We start from the raw sequence: 15,829 nt of genomic DNA on the forward strand, positions 1-15,829 counted from the left end.
CGGAACCTCTGACAGATCACAGGCCTCTTTGAAGTGCAGAGGAACTAGCCTTAGCCTTGGCACTTCAAAACCTGCTCCCACTCTGAGCCGATAGCATTCCTGGTACCATGACCGAATTACTTGACTGTGGTCTGAAGGAGTGATTCTCAACTCTGGCTGCACAGGAGAATCACCCAGGGAGCATTAAAAAATTTCACTTCCTGAGTCCACCCAGGCTTCCCCAGTGGCTCACTGGTAAAGAATTCATAACCCCTGGGTTGAGAAGATTCTCTAGAGGAGGTCACGGCCTCCCACTCCAGTTTTCTTGCCTGGAGAATCCCATGAACAGAGGAGCTTGGCGGGCTACAGTTCATAGGGTCGCAGAGTCGGACAGGACTGAAGCAACCTAGTACATAGCACAGCATAGAATTTAACTATTGGTTAACATTCTTCCATCAGGTTCATTGAGGCGGCACTTAATTTTAGAAATGCAGAGTTTCTCCAAGGATCGAACCCAGGTCTACCCGCACTATAAGTAGGACGCTTTACTGCCTGAGCTACCAGGGAAGCCTAGAAATGCAGAGTTTCTAAACTCTTCTGTGATGGGATAACCTAAAAATTCCATGCTCCAGAACTTCCATTTATGTTTAGACTTCTACCCTTACCTGAACAGTCCAAAATAAATGTTTCCATTAACAACAGTTGAAATACAGGGCAAGGGAAGTAGCGTCAATGATTCCTGAAAGCTTCTAGAAAAACAGAACTGTGTAATGCATGGTAAAAAAAAAAAAAAAAAAAATCCAATGAATGCAGGGAAGATCCGTTTTGGAAAATTCATAAGAGTTAGAGCTTCTATGTCAGAGAAGCCTTTCTGTGGCAATACAGTAAGGAACAGCTGAAAATTGTATCCCCGTATCAAACATCTGCTTTAAAATCTGTCCAGGCTGATTAATTTCCTAATGATTGCCTTGGGGGGGGTCTGACTGCTCTGCTGACACCCAGTGGAAAGCCAGCACCCTCTACCTGGTTGGACTTGCAGGGAAGGTGCTATGAGCATGTGGGTAGTGTTCTGACGGGAGGGGTGGTTATTAGCTGGGAGAACTAGTTTTCCACTGTGCATGTGAAAGTCATGAGGCTCACCCTGTCCTGTGAGCGCTGTCTGCGTGGAGAGAGCGCCTGGCAGGAGGCATACTCTGGATGGACCGTTGTACTTGCTGAAATTAACCAATGGTGCATCTTTAAGGAAAAAAAAGCCCAGAAGATGTAGACACCCAGTTAAAAAGAGATCTAAAGAATTTGGTAACAAGCAGTTACTTTGGGTTTTCATGCAGGACTGCCTAGTTGTGTGTATAGGTATTGTTGGAGTCTGCCGGCCTGGCAGGGAGAAAGTTCGTGGACATTCTTACCAGAGTGGGTATTCTGAAAGCATCTTGTGTTTTAAAGCATAGAGAAACTGAAAGTCTGGAGAACATGGATAAGGAAACACAAAAGAGAAGGCAGTAGGGAATATCTAATTAAAAGGATGGGGCTTCCCTGGTTTCGCAGTGGTAAAGAATCTGCCTGCCAATGCAGAAGATGAGGGTTCGATCCCTGGGTCAGGAAAATCCCCCAGAGAAGGAAATGGCAACCTACTTCTGTATTCTTGCCACAATAATCCCATGGACAGAGGAGCCTGGCGGGGTACAGTCCATGGCGTCGCAAAGAATCGGACACAGCTGAGTGAATGAACGGCAACAAACAAAAATTAAAAGGATACTGTTCATACCTGATTCATAAAAGCACACAAAATAGATTTGGGGGATTTGGTTGTTTTTTTGTTTTTTAATTAACATGCATTTGTGTGTGTGTGTGGCTTTTTAGAGTTTTAATGTTCTAAAAAATTTAGATGTTTCGTATTCTATTTTGTATGCTTTCTAGAGCACAACCTCAATAGTTGTGGCACACGGGCTTAGCTTCCCCAAGGCATGTGGGATCTTCCCAAATCAGGAATCAAACCTGTGTCTCCTGTGTTGGCAGGCGAATTCTTTACCACTGAGCCACCAGGGAAACCCTTTGTTTTCGTTTTTTAAATGAACAACTTAGCTCTTAGTGACCAATGGATTGCAATGGAAAATTGTATTAAGTGTGTATTTTTTTTAATCCTAAATAAAAGAGAGTAGACTCTGAGATCACGCAACAAAAGCAGAAGGCGGCTTATGACAAAGCTGTGTGGACAGAGAAAAATGATGACTCTTTGGAAAACCAGTTTTGCAACTAGATGTATCATAAACTCTATGACCAAGATTTTATAGTGTGAACAGTCATTGCATATGTTGTAACTCATCCTTAGACAGCTGTCTGTTTTCAGCTTTACCTTTCAGCCTGACTTAGTGTTATGTTTTAGAACTAGTCTTCAAAGAATAAAATACCATGCATAGTAAAAAGGGGGAAGGGAGGGGTGGAAATGGAAACTTGTGTTAAACATATGTATCAGTATTATAAGATCGAATTTCTTTTAAAATAAATAATTTTCTTAACACTTTACATTTGCCAACTTTCAGGATGGAGCCACTGCACTCTTCCTAGCAGCCCAAGGGGGTTACTTGGATGTGATTCGATTATTGTTATCTTCAGGCGCAAAAGTCAACCAGCCGAGGCAGGTAATGTCTTTTGCTTGCGCATGCGTGTGGGGCGGTGGGCAGGGTGGCTTGCAGTCTGCAGCAGCACCTGCCTAAGATAGCCAATCAGATCTGGGTGTCTCTAAAGCCTTTTTGCCTCTGGATGAAAGTTCATCCTTGACCAAGGTTTCTCTCCTGTTCTTTGCTTTGGGCTCACCTGAAAGCCTGTGAAATCAGGCTGACATCACCAGTCCATATGTGTGGTGTCTGAGGTCAAGTACATACTCTGCCACCTCCTGTTCAAATAAATGATGTCTGCACTGAGGTCGGGAGAGTAGGCTAGACTGGGACATAGGTGAATCGAGGCGGTCAGGGAGCCTTGCCCTTTTTGCTCAGCTCCTCCGCTGCTATGGTGCCTTATCTCTTCCCCACCACTTGTGCTGAGCCAAAGGGGTTCTTAGTGGATTCTGTAGTTTCGTCTCACATTGCAGCACTGTTGAGACTTCATTTACCAAAAGCCAAGATGTTATTTGGAGAATCAATTAACTGATACGTAAAGAAAGGAGCACAAGGCAACCCAGGGCTTCCCTGGCGGCTCAGCAGTAAAGAATCTGCCTATAGTGCAGGAGACACAGGTTCGATCCCTAGGTGGGGAAGATCCCCTGGAGGAGGGCATGACAACCCACTCCACTGTTCTCACTTGGAGAATCCCCATGGACAGAGGAGCCTGGTGGGCTACAGTCCATAAGGTCGCAGGGTCGGACATTACTGAAGCGACTTAGCACGCATGCATGCACAAGGTCACGTTTATAAATGATTAAGAACCATCCAAATGTAAGGCTTTATAATTAGCCTCTCTTCTATCAGAACTACTTCTTCACTAATTCATTTGCTTTTAATGAAACATTTCAGATTAAGGTAACCTTACTTTTCAAGGTAGTCTTCTAGGGAAAAGGGCAAGCTGATGACCTGCCAGGAAATCGCACACAGGCAGATTCCCACTGTGATGCGGTCCTGATGCGGGAAGGCCTGTTTGTTCATCAGGGAGTAGCCGTGGGAACCTCGGGGCTTCCCTGGTGGCTCAGTGGTAAGGAAACCGCTTGCCAATGCAGGAGACATGGGTTCAATCCCTAGATGGGGAAGATCCCCTGGAGAAGGAAATGGCAACCTGCTCCAATATTCTTGCTTGGAGAATCCCATGGACAGAGGAGCCTGGTAAGCTACAGTCCATGGGGTCACAGAGAGTTGGACACAACTTCGTAATTAAACACCACCACCAACAAACGTAAAATGAGTTTTGTGATGATGTGAAATCCAGGAAGTTAAAGAGTAACCCAGCAGTGCCATGGGAACCACAACACATCGCTGCTGTTTTTCATTCCTCAGGAATGAGGATAACCTGGGCGAAGTGCGTGACCCAGCCTGGGAACGGGAGGACCCCGCCCTTGGGTCAAGGGTCAAGTGACATGCCTTCCCAACGACTACATCTAATGCAGCTGTTTGGAATTGTGAGCATCCAGCTCTGAAAAGATTGTTATTTAGGGAGAGGTGTTTTATAAAATGAGAATCACCATGGCAGTGGGGGGCCTGTGGGAAGCGATGAAATTTTTCCTTTCCACAGGGTGCACTAACCCCCTTGTACCCTCAAACCATATCTTTTTACTGCCTTTCCACAAGCTTATAGGTAAAGGTTATCTACCCAGATCAAACTAGTCCAAATTCTGTCTTCTCTGAAAGCGTAAACTCTGCATATTTAATTCCATTTCAAGAAACAAGAAGTGTCAGAAATACAGAAAAAGTAATATCAACCTCAGCTGACTTTGACAAAAGTTACAAAGAGGTTAGGGCTTCCCAGGTGGCTCAGATGGTAAGGAATCCACTCGTAGCGAAGGAGATGCAGGTTCAGTTCCTGGGTCGGGAAGATCCCCGGGAAAAGGGAATGGCAACTCCAGTATTCTTGTCTGGGAAATACCATGGACAGAGGACCTTGGCAGGCTACAGTCCATGGGGCTGCAAAGAGTTGGACTTTACTGAGGGACTAACACTTTCACTTCACTTTCATGAAGAGGTTAAAAAAAATCTAACTGAAAGTTTCCATTAAAATGGCCTGCACATGGTAGACATTTACACAGATAGGACATTTGGAAGGCAATATTTTATTCTGAAATCTCAGCTGACACATTGAATCATTGTCTGAATATTCTTGAGTTTACAAAATAAGGACAGGGATATTTTCCTAGTTTAATTTCTTAAAATTTTTAGGTAAATCTGATTTCTAATTTTTGTTTCACCATCCCATGGAGTCCTGACATTGTATGATATACTATGCCAGGATGTGAACAGAGCTGCACTGAAATTATTCAGCTAATATTTGATCTGAGCTGCAGGGAATCCAAATGGCAGTAGGCAAGACTTTTCCTTGTAATTCTATCACTGAAGAACTAACTGAAAATCCTTTTAGTACTCTTATATCTCTTGTGAGAAGGAGTCATTAATCATAAAGCAAGTCATAGGTAGGTTTGGGAAAGACTAAACTCTTTTCTTCTATCTTTTTTTTAAAATTTTTTAATCCCTAGAAAGAGCTTGAAAAGTTTCCCTTTTAAGTTGTCCTTAATAAAGAGGTCAAGAGTCACAGAGTCACACTGTCACACTGTCATTTAAAACCTCATTTTCAGTTCCGTCTATGCGTCCTTACCAAGTAGAGTTGATATGACTCAGACATTTTTAATCAGTAGCTGAGATGGCTAATTAGTGTGTTTTTCTATCAATAAGGAGTTTCTCAGGTCGTGCCAGCGGTAAAGAATTCGCCTGCCAATGCAGGAGCCATGAGTTCCATCCCTGGGTCTGGAGGATCCCCTGGAGAAGGGAATAGCTACCCACTCCAGTATTCTTGCCTGGAAAATTCCATGGACAGAGGAGCCTGGCAGGCTGCACACCATGGGGTTGCAAACAGTCGAAAACAACTGAAATGATTTAGCACGTCTACCAATATACTTTTCCCATCTCATTTCACACAGCCTATTAAAATGATGCTTTTATGGAGTGGCGAAGGTCGGGCTCTATACCTGGAGATGAGGTTGGCCTGTCATCAACTCATCTCTATCTAGTTCTCTTAATGTGCTAATCAGCATTTCTTTGAAGCTTGACCAACAGGTCATCTCGTAAAGTGCCTTCTCTAACAGAAGCCTTGGTTTGGACTTTTATCCATCCGATCCAAGAGAGATGCTGGGACCCAGATTGGATTGGACCCAGATCCTTTCTCCTGGGTTGTAAGCTTGGAGGGCAACCCAGAGGTGGGCACTGGGCAATGTGGAGTCATCAGATGGGTATGGTGTCCTGAGGGCTCTGAGATGGGAGCGGACAGCAATAGGGAGACCCACCTGCTTTCATATCCTCTGTTGTCAGAAAAGCTGTGTTGACCTCCAGAGGACAGCCTATGGCGTGGGCAGAGTTCCCACGAGGCCTGGAAGGCTGCAGTGCATGGTGATCAGTGACCGGGAACTGGAACAAGGCTCTGATATAGCGCCCAGAGGACACCAGTCCCAGGGGCTTTCTAAGAGCCAGACCCAGACCTCGGGTGGAGAAAGTGAGCAGCTTGGTGGTTATGGGAATATGGACAAGGAAATGAAACATGGTTTCAGTTTTGCTTAGTAACTGTATGACCTCAAGCAAATTTGCTTACTCTCCCTGAATCTCATTGTTTAAAACTGTAAAACCATGATCATAATAGTATCTTCGCTTTGGGAGTACTGTCAGCATTAAAAAAAAAAAATCCCTGTAAAACTTCCTGCAGTGGCCAGTATATTCCAAGGGCTTAGTGAATGTTAGGTTTTGCTGTTTTCATTCCTAGTCCATCCAGGCCTTCCTGCCTCCCTGGAACAGAAAACCCATCAGAAATCAAGGCTGCTCTTTTTCTCTCATAAGCCAAGCAGTGTCTGTCATCTCCAAGTCCTTTCTTGCCTCTGTCTCTCTCACTCCCACTCCTTTTTATTTTGATCGGCTTCCTCTGTCCACTTATCTTGTATGTGGTCCCCAAGTTTCCAGGTTAGATTCCCAAACTCTTGGGGTAGCCATGTCACTGAAGCTCATCCCTGCTCCCCAGGCCATGGCTGGCCTGCCCATCTTTGGTCTGATCACCTGTGACTAGGAGAATGGGTCACAGTGTGGACAATGCAAGCAGCAGGTAGCATCTTCTATAGACTCATTTGCTGGACCAAGGACACAGAATAGAAGGACACAGTAGTGAGAAATGGGCTCCAGGTCAGGGCTCCAGGGCTGGTAGCAAAGTGTTCTCCATATTGAACCCCCCAGTGTTACTGACGAGGTTCCTTGTGATCTCTTGCATGCGTGCAAGATAAGTCGCTTAGTTGTATCCGACTCTTTGCTATCCTATGGCCTAGAGCTCGCCAGGCTCTTCTGTCCATGAGATTCTCCAGGCAAGAATACTGGAGTGGGTTGCCCTGCCCGCCTCCAGGGGATCTTCCAGACCCAGGGATCGAACTCGCATCTCTTACATCTCCTGCATTGGTAGGCGGGTACTTTACCACTAGCGCCACCTGCGAAGCCCTTAATCTCCCCCAATTTAGAACAGAATTGGTCTTCAGCACTTTCTTGTCTGGCTGGAGCCTGCAGGTGAAGTAGCCTAAGTGTAGGTGCTAGAAAGTGCTAGAAGCAAAGAGCTAGTGCCACTTAATATACTTATTGCCATGTGTTCCTACGTGACTCAGTGGTAAAGAATCCACCTGCCAGTACAAGAGAGGCAGGTTCATGGCAACCCACTCCGGTATTCTTGCTGGAAAAATCCCATGGACAGAGGAGCCTGGCAGGCTATAGTCCATGGTGTCACAAAGAATCGGACACAACTGAGCACACACGCACGCACACGGGAGAGAGTGGTTTTAATTCTTTTTTCTAAATCATCTTTAGGAGCCTGAAAAAGGGCGAATAAAATTTAGTCTCTAATACAAGTCATGTCATATACTCCCATCTCATGCTGTGACCTCTGTATAAAAATAGAGGAGACTTGAAAATATTATCTGAAATGGAATGAGGAAATGACAGAGCTGGAAGGAACTGCAAAAATCCCCTATTTAACCATACATCGGGTATAGAAGCTGTTTGGTGATCAGCCACTGTCAAACCCCTCCAGGCATGGGGATCTCATTACTACTTCATCAGCTTATTTAATCTTTAAACAGCCCACCTTATCATTCCTTTTTTGCACTGAGCCAGTGTATCACTTGGTATGCAAAATAAGTCTAAACTGTTTTCTACTTGACATGCATAAATAGTAAATGACAGCTGTCATGACCCCCATGAATCCCATGAATCCCATCTTCAAGCTAAATGTTCTGTTTCTTTTTTTAGTGCCAGTGAGGTTTTAACTTCTGCGTCATGACAGTTTCTTTGATTTAATATACTTTGTATGTTTTTGTCAAGAAGTAAATTAAAACTTTTATAAATATTTTCAGATGTTTTTCCTACTCCTTTTCTCCCCAAAACTCTATAAAAGGCTCTAAATCGACCTGATTGCCATCAGTTTTATTAAAAAGTCATTGTCACAATGAAGATTCTAATAGAAGGAAAATATATGAGAAAGCAAAATTTGTGGTGTAGAGAAGAGGAAAACCTGTCCTCTTCACAGACTAGATAATCAGCTGTTAAATAACTGGATCTGACAGTAATGCTGTAATTCACATTCAGCTTCCTGGGTTCAAAAATCACCTTTGGTGGTAACATAAGGGGGAAGGAAATCCAAGAAAGGGCATATATGTATTGTATAGCTGATTCACTTTGCTGTAGGGTAGAAACTAACACAACATTGTAAAGCAACTATATGTCAATAAAAATTAATTTTTTAAAAAAAGGCAAAAATAAAAATCAGCTTTGGAGAAGTAAGCACCAGTAAGGAAATACACAGATTTCCCCTAGATCTCATTTTCTCAATCAATCTTACCTGCTCAGTCAGTTTTCTCTTAGGGTAACTAGGAGAATCGACTTAAAGTACTTGGAATGCTTTGTAAACAAAAGTTCAAATTAACTTACTGTTTTTCATGATAAATAATATTCAGGTCTGGTTACCATTTTCTAAGCATCTGTTGGCCACTCCTTGTGCTGAGCACATTTCTGTATGCTTTCTCCTTCACAAATATCTCTGAAGCTAATGTTTTTGCAGAAGGCTGACACCGAGGCTCAGAGGAATTTGTCTAAGTTCTCTCAACCAGGAGGCGGTGACTTCTTTTTCCACCTACCATGGCTATTGCAATTAAGGTGGCAACATTTGAGTGTTAGCATCACTGTTACGATATTCATAGTTGTTGCTAATAAAGCACCTCTCAGCCCTTTTCCATGTATTAGCATCAATTAATGCGTGTATGCTGAGTTGCTTCAGTTGAGTCCGACTCTTTGCGACTCTATGAACTGTAGTCCACCATGCTCCTCTCTGTCCATGGGATGCTCCAGCCAAGAATACTGGAGTAGGTTCCCATGCCCTCCTCCAGGAGGGGATCTTCCAGACCCAGGGATTGAACCTGGGTCTCCTGCATTGCAGGCTGATTCTTTACTTTCTGAGCCGCCAGGGAAGCCCCGTGTCATTAACAGAATTTAACTAAAAACTAAGCCCTTGGAAAGCAGAGGAAACAGCGTGCTGGCTTTCTTTCCTTGCCTGCCCTCTGGTGGCCATAATGACAAAAAGTGGATGAACCCAGAGCTGGCTGGAGGGGAAAGTGCATTGGCACCTGGGGAAATCTTTTGTGGAGCCCGGACTCTCTGTCCTGTCTCCTGGGGCCCCACCCATATCCCTCAGCCTGCAGCCAACTGACTTCCCCACCCAGCCTGAGCCAGCCATGCCTATCCACGCCACTGTGACTGTAAATGTTCTTCCTTCTACGTAGAAGACCATTTTCCCTCTCTCCCCACCTGGCAAAATTCTAGCCCTCCCTGGAGACCCAGCTCATACCACCCCATCTGAGAAGCTGACCCTGTCACCCCCACATAGTCAGAGGGTCCCTCTCCAGGTTCATCCTGGGCATTTTGTCTACTTTATTGTGGCACTGCAATCATACTGATATTTCCATGTCTCTTCTGCGCTCGAGAAGGAAATGGCAACCCACTCCGGTGTTCTTGCCTGGAGAATCCCAGAGACGGGGGAGCCTGGTGGGCTGCCGTCTATGGGGTCGCACAGAGTCAGACATGACTGAAGCGACTTAGCAGCAGCAGCTTCTCCACTAGGCTGCATTCCTTTGAGAACTGAGACCAGATCTTGTTTTTAGTACTCCTTCCGAGACTTTGGGCTTCCCTGGTGGCTCAGATGGTAAAGCGTCTGCCTGCAGTGCAGGAGAGCTGCGTTTGATCCCTGGGTTGGGAAGATCCCCTGGAGAAGAAAATGGCAACCCACTCCAGTACTCTTGGCTGGAAAATTCCATGGATGGAGGAGCCTGGGCTACAGTCCATGGGGTCGCAAAGAGTCGGACACGACTGAGCGACTTCACTTTCTTTTCACTTTCCCGAGACTTAGAAGATGCTTAATAATTGTTGGGTGTTTGAATGAGCAAACAAAAGATTGGTTGAATCCTGAATTGGGAGAATCAAATTAAACAATGAGTGCAGAAGTGCTTTGTAAACTCAAAAGTACAGATGAAGGTATTATTTATATCGCTAATGATAAAGAATATACAGTGATGTCCCTGATGGACCAGTGGTTAGAACTTTCTCTTCCAATACAGGGGGTGTGAGTTCAATCCCTGGTTGGGGAGCTAAGATTCCACAGGCCTCATGGTCAAAAAACCAAAAGATAAAACAGAAGCAATATTGTAACAAATTCAGTAAAGACTTTAAAAATGGTGGTGGTTTAGTCACTAAGCAATGTCCTACTCTTGCAACGCCATGGACTATAGCCCACCAGGCTCCTCTGTCCATGGTACTTTCCTGGAGTGCATTACCATTTCCTTCTCCAGGGGATCTTCCCAACCCAGATATCAAACCTGAGTCTCCTGCACTGCAGATAGTATCTTGCATTGCAGGCAGATTCTTTACCCACTGAGCCATGAGGGAAGCCCGTTGTCCATGTTTAAAAAAAAAAATCTTAAAGAATATTCAGATTCAGGGATATGTCTAAGAGGGCCTTGTAGAGCATGAAGTAGGTCAAGGTGTCTCCAGCCTTCTTCCATTCTTTGTTCCAGCACTTCTTCCCCGTATCTCCCCCAAGACAGTGGTGTCAGTGTCCTCTGACCCCCCTCAGCACTACCAGGTCCTTCTAGGCTCCTGGTTTGCCATCACCCACCACCCTGCTCAAAGACCTTGATCCTTTGTCCATTTCAGGACATCAGTGGGCAGTGACCCTCTGGCTGCTGAAGGCGGTACCCTGGAGTTGAAATGATATCCTCCAATGGAAAGTGAAACTCTAGACTCTGTACGCGATCCATCTTGCTCTTTAGCCCGCAGCCCCACTGATGAGTAATTTAGTCTGATCTAACTAAAGCCATCTCTTTGGGTTCCATTACCTTAATTATGTCTGAGGTTAAGGTTGGTCAGTTCTGGGTTCTCCCTCCTCCTGCCCGTCTCTCCAAGTGACCCAGGTTCTCAGAGGTCAAAGTATCACTGTGGCATTGGGGTGGGGGTAAAAATACTCCTGTCTGCTTCCTCCACTGGCCTGTCCAGCTCCCTAGCCTTTAGGCCTCTTGTGCTGGTCCCCTGAAGGGGCAACTGGTCTACCAGACACAGGTCCTGCCATCACCTATGCTCTTGACATTCTGTAGCCTTGTCTCCCCGACCCAGGCTCACTCCAGGCAACTGTTCAGCCAGCACTTCTGATGTCCCACAGGCAGGCAGGGACTCCTGGGTAGATGTGACCAGGGGTATTGGGGGCCACGTCCAGCATTGGTCCAGACGGCTCCCACAACCATTTCTCTTCTACCCGTGAAGCACCAGCCAAGCGCAGAGCTCCTCTAAGGGCGTGCAGTGTTCCTGGGTTTCATCTCAAGAACAGGAGAAAGTCCTTTCCCATCTGGAATTCACCATAACTGATCTGAGTGTTTCTGACACCCGAACTTACCAACCCAGATCCAACCCAGAGCTGGCGGAAAACACAGACACTTGTGACCCCGCCTCCCCGCTCCCTCTCTAGTGAGTCCTTCCTGACACTAGCAGGGTTTTCTAGTTTCCTTTCTGACCAGCAGGAACCACCCTCTTTCCTGTCAAATAATTCTCTGTCTCTTTGATGTTTCACTTTTCCTTCTCTGGAGCAACACACCTCAGTTTCATGACCCCAGTGTTCACAGGAAAAAAATAATCACAGGGAAAATAACACTCAGGAAGTATTACCAAAACCATCACTCCGCTGTAGCTGGGCAGTGCTGCAGCAACCTCCAGAAGACACAGCGTCACATCCTGCATAAAATCATAGTCCCTGGAAACGAGGTGATGGTGGAGGATTCAGAACACAGAAAAAGAGTGGGAGCAACGTCTTTAGCTTTCTGACACTCAGAGGGGCCTCAGAGGAAACCACCCCTCTTCTCTGAGAATGAGGGGCCCCCGCGAAACACGATGCGTTGTGTGAACCGGCCAGTAAAGCAGAGGGGCAGAATCTGGGAGAAATAGGGACAGGCTGGCTTCTCCTTGGTCTGCCCAGCTGGCTCAGTGGTAGAGAATCCACCCGAGATGCAGGGAGCTGCAGGAGATGCGGGTTCCATCCCTGGGTCGGGAAGATCCCCTGGCGGAGGGCATGGCAACCCATTTCAGGAGATTCCCATGGACAGAGGAGCCTGGTGGGCTACAGTTCACAAGGTCGCAAAGAGTTGGACAGGACTGAAGCGACTTAGCACAGCACGCATAGCTTCTCTTCCCTGGGGCTGTCAAATTTGGCTCTGCCTGATGTGCATGCAGGAGAAGGCAATGGCACCCCACTCCAGTACTCCTGCCTGGAAAATCCCATGGACGGAGGAGCCTGGTAGGCTGCCGTCCATGGGGTCGCAAAGAATCGGACATGACTGAGCGACTTTACTTTCACTTTTCACTTTCATGCATTGGAGAAGGAAGTGGCAACCCACTCCAGTGTTCTTGCCTGGAGAACCCCAGGGACGGGGGAGCCTGGTGGGCTGCCGTCTATGGGGTCGCACAGATTCAACTTATGCCATCCATGGGGTCGCACGACTGAAGCGACTTAGCAGCAGCAGCAGATTTGCATGCAACTCGGCTGCTTCCCAGGCATCTTCGCTGGAGCCCTGCACACCCCTGACTTTAAGAAGCCAGGATGTTAGCCATCTGTATGTCTTCTTTGGAGAAATGCCTGTTTAGTTCTTTGGCCCATTTTTTTATTGGGTCATTTATTTTTCTGGAATTGAGCTGTAGGAGTTGCTTGTATATTTTTGAGATTAATCCTTTGTCTGTTGCTTCATTTGCTATTATTTTCTCCCATTCTGAGGGCTGTCTTTTCACCTTGCTTATAGTTTCCTTTGTTGTGCAAAAGCTTTTAGGTTTCATTAGGTCCCATTTGTTTATTTTTGCTTTTATTTCCAATATTCTGGGAGGTGGGTCATAGAGGATTCTGCTGTGATTTATGTTGGAGAGTGTTTTGCCTATGTCCTCCTCTAGGAGTTTTATAGTTTCTGGTCTTACATTTAGGTCTTTAATCCATTTTGAATTTATTTTTGTGTATGGTGTTAGAAAGTGTTCTAGTTTCATTCTTTTATACGTGGTTGACCAGTTTTCCCAGCACCACTTGTTAAAGAGGTTGTCTTTTTTCCATTGTACATCCTTGCCTCCTTTGTCGAAGATAAGGTGTCCACAGATACGTGAATTTATCTCTGGGCTTTCTATTCTGTTACATGAAAAGATGCTCAACATCACTCAGTATCAGAGAAATGCAAATCAAAACCTCAATGAGGTACCATTACACGCCAGTCAGGATGGCTGCTATCCAAAAGTCTACAAGCAATAAATGCTGGAGAGGGTGTGGAGAAAAGGGAACCCTCTTACACTGTTGGTGGGAATGCAAACTAATATAGCCACTATGGAGAACAGTGTGGAGATTCCTTAAAAAACTGGAAATAGAACTGCCATATGACCCAGCAATTCCACTTCTGGGCATACACACCAAGGAAACCAGATCTGAAAGAGACACGTGCACCCCAATGTTCATCGCAGCACTGTTTATAATAGCTAGGACATGGAAGCAACCTAGATGCCCATCAGCAAGCGAATGGATAAGGAAGCTGTGGTACATATACACCATGGAATATTACTCAGCCATTAAAAAGAATTCATTTGAATCAGTTCTAGTGAGATGGATGAAACTGGAGCCCATTATACAGAGTGAAGTAAGCCAGAAAGATAAAGACCAATACAGTATACTAACACATATATATGGAATTTTAAAAGATGGTAATGATAACCCTATATGCAAAACAGGAAAAGAGACACAGATGTACAGAACAGACTTTTAGACTCTGTGGGAGAAGGCGAGGGTGGGATGTTCAGAGAGAACAGCATTGAAACAAGTACACTATCAAGGGTGAAGCAGATCACCAGCCCAGGTTGGATGCATGAGACAAGTGCTCAGGGCTGGTGCACTGGGAAGACCCAGAGGGATGGGATGGGGAGGGAGGTGGGAGGGGGGATCAGGATGGGGAACACATGTAAATCCATGGCTGACTCATGTCAATGTATGACAAAAACCACTACAATATTGTAAAGTAATTAGCCTCCAACTAATAAAAATAAATGAAAAAAAAGATATATAAAGAATTAAAACATATAAAAAATAACCTCTGCTAAAATGCCCTCAGAAAATATCAGCTTCACCTTTGAAATTAGCCATATTTCCTTCATAGTCCAGGCTAATTCTCATTTGTATGACTCTTTGATCAAAAGGAATTAAAATCTGAAAAAAAAAAATATTCATCATCCTGTGTGAAATGATTCACAAGTTGGCATAAAAAAGCTCAATGTAGAGAGTATGAACTTTAGAGTTTGACACATCTGGCTTTTAATCTTGTCCCCAACACTCAATAATTCTGGGCTATCTGGCAGGTTACATAAAACTCAGTGAGACTGAGACCTCTCTGCAAAATGAAAACACAATATCAAGCTTGATGCCTAGCTCATCATTCACCAACTGTGTGACTTTTTTGATCAAGCTGCCTCAACACTGCATGTTTTATGTTTCTTAAGTGTAATGTTATAATGATAGTACTTCCTTTCAGAGTCAGACCAAGAGGCTAATAGAGAATCCTTCCAATATACTGTATCTAATTCTTTATCCATACTTTTATATTATTTTTAAGCTTCCCATATTAAAATCTTCAGGCCCCAGAAAATCTGAATCCTCTTTAGCTTACTATGTTGGGAAATTTGATATTATTTTCTATATTACCATTATCTTCCAGGATTAGATGGCATTCTGCATTATGTCTGAATAAAAATAGATGTTTAAAGGTAGCTGTAATAATGTTAGCAGTTATTATTGTTATTCTGTAAAGACAAAGTCACGGCCACCCTGATTGTACAATTTTTGCACACTCAACTTACGATACTTAAATTCTTATTTAACCAAAGCAAGTTCCCCATCAGTTAGTTCTCATTTGCAAAAATATCCTTTTGAAGTACCATTATGTATTTTGTTGGTTAATAAAAATAATAATGGTTACTTGCAAAAAAAAAAAAAAAAGCCAGGATGTGAATGTTGGCAATTTCCCAGGTGGTCCAGGCACTGCCAAATGCCAGTCTCGGTAGGTGGGTAGAATCGCCCTCGTTGTGTGTGTCCGGGCCCTAACCACTTTCCGCCCCCCACCCCACGCCCCGCCCCGTGCCCTCTCCCCGCAGGACGGGACAGCGCCGCTATGGATCGCCTCGCAGATGGGCCACAGCGAGGTGGTGCGGGTGATGTTGCTGCGTGGGGCCGAGCGCGATGCCGCCCGCCACGTGAGTGCGGGGACCACCGCGCGGGAAGGTGGGGAGGCCTCCCATCGAAGCGTTGACCTCCGAGCCCAGACGTGCGAAGAAGAAAGACGCAGCTTCATTTTGTCTCTAATTCACCAGGGTTTCCTCCCAACCTCCTCCTGCTCTTTAACAGAAACCCCAGGGAAAGGTCTGAATGCATTGAAACCTAGCAACTGCTGCTCGGTCTCTAAGGGGAAAATGTTGGATTCCTCAAGAATATTCCTCCAACCGGAGCTAGCCTCTGGATGACCCGGGAGGATGGGGGAGGTAGGAGACCCGGACCACGGCGGCCCTTGGGGATGTGTCCGCATTGGCTG

General features: G+C 45.2%; 1 protein-coding gene across 2 annotated transcripts in view; it reads left to right on the top strand.

The window, feature by feature from the left end:
- Positions 1 to 15,829, top strand: part of ANKRD29 (ankyrin repeat domain 29) — a 51,715-nt gene that overhangs the window by 23,772 nt on the left and 12,114 nt on the right. For both annotated transcript variants that reach the window (XM_065932451.1, XM_065932452.1), the window contains exons 6-7: positions 2,520 to 2,618; positions 15,396 to 15,494. In XM_065932451.1, the coding sequence (XP_065788523.1) occupies positions 2,520 to 2,618; positions 15,396 to 15,494 (198 nt within the window). The remainder of the gene's footprint in view (positions 1 to 2,519; positions 2,619 to 15,395; positions 15,495 to 15,829) is intronic.

The sequence above is a fragment of the Muntiacus reevesi genome, chromosome 4, assembly GCF_963930625.1.
Source record: "Muntiacus reevesi chromosome 4, mMunRee1.1, whole genome shotgun sequence".
NCBI classification, from domain to species: Eukaryota; Metazoa; Chordata; class Mammalia; order Artiodactyla; family Cervidae; genus Muntiacus; species Muntiacus reevesi.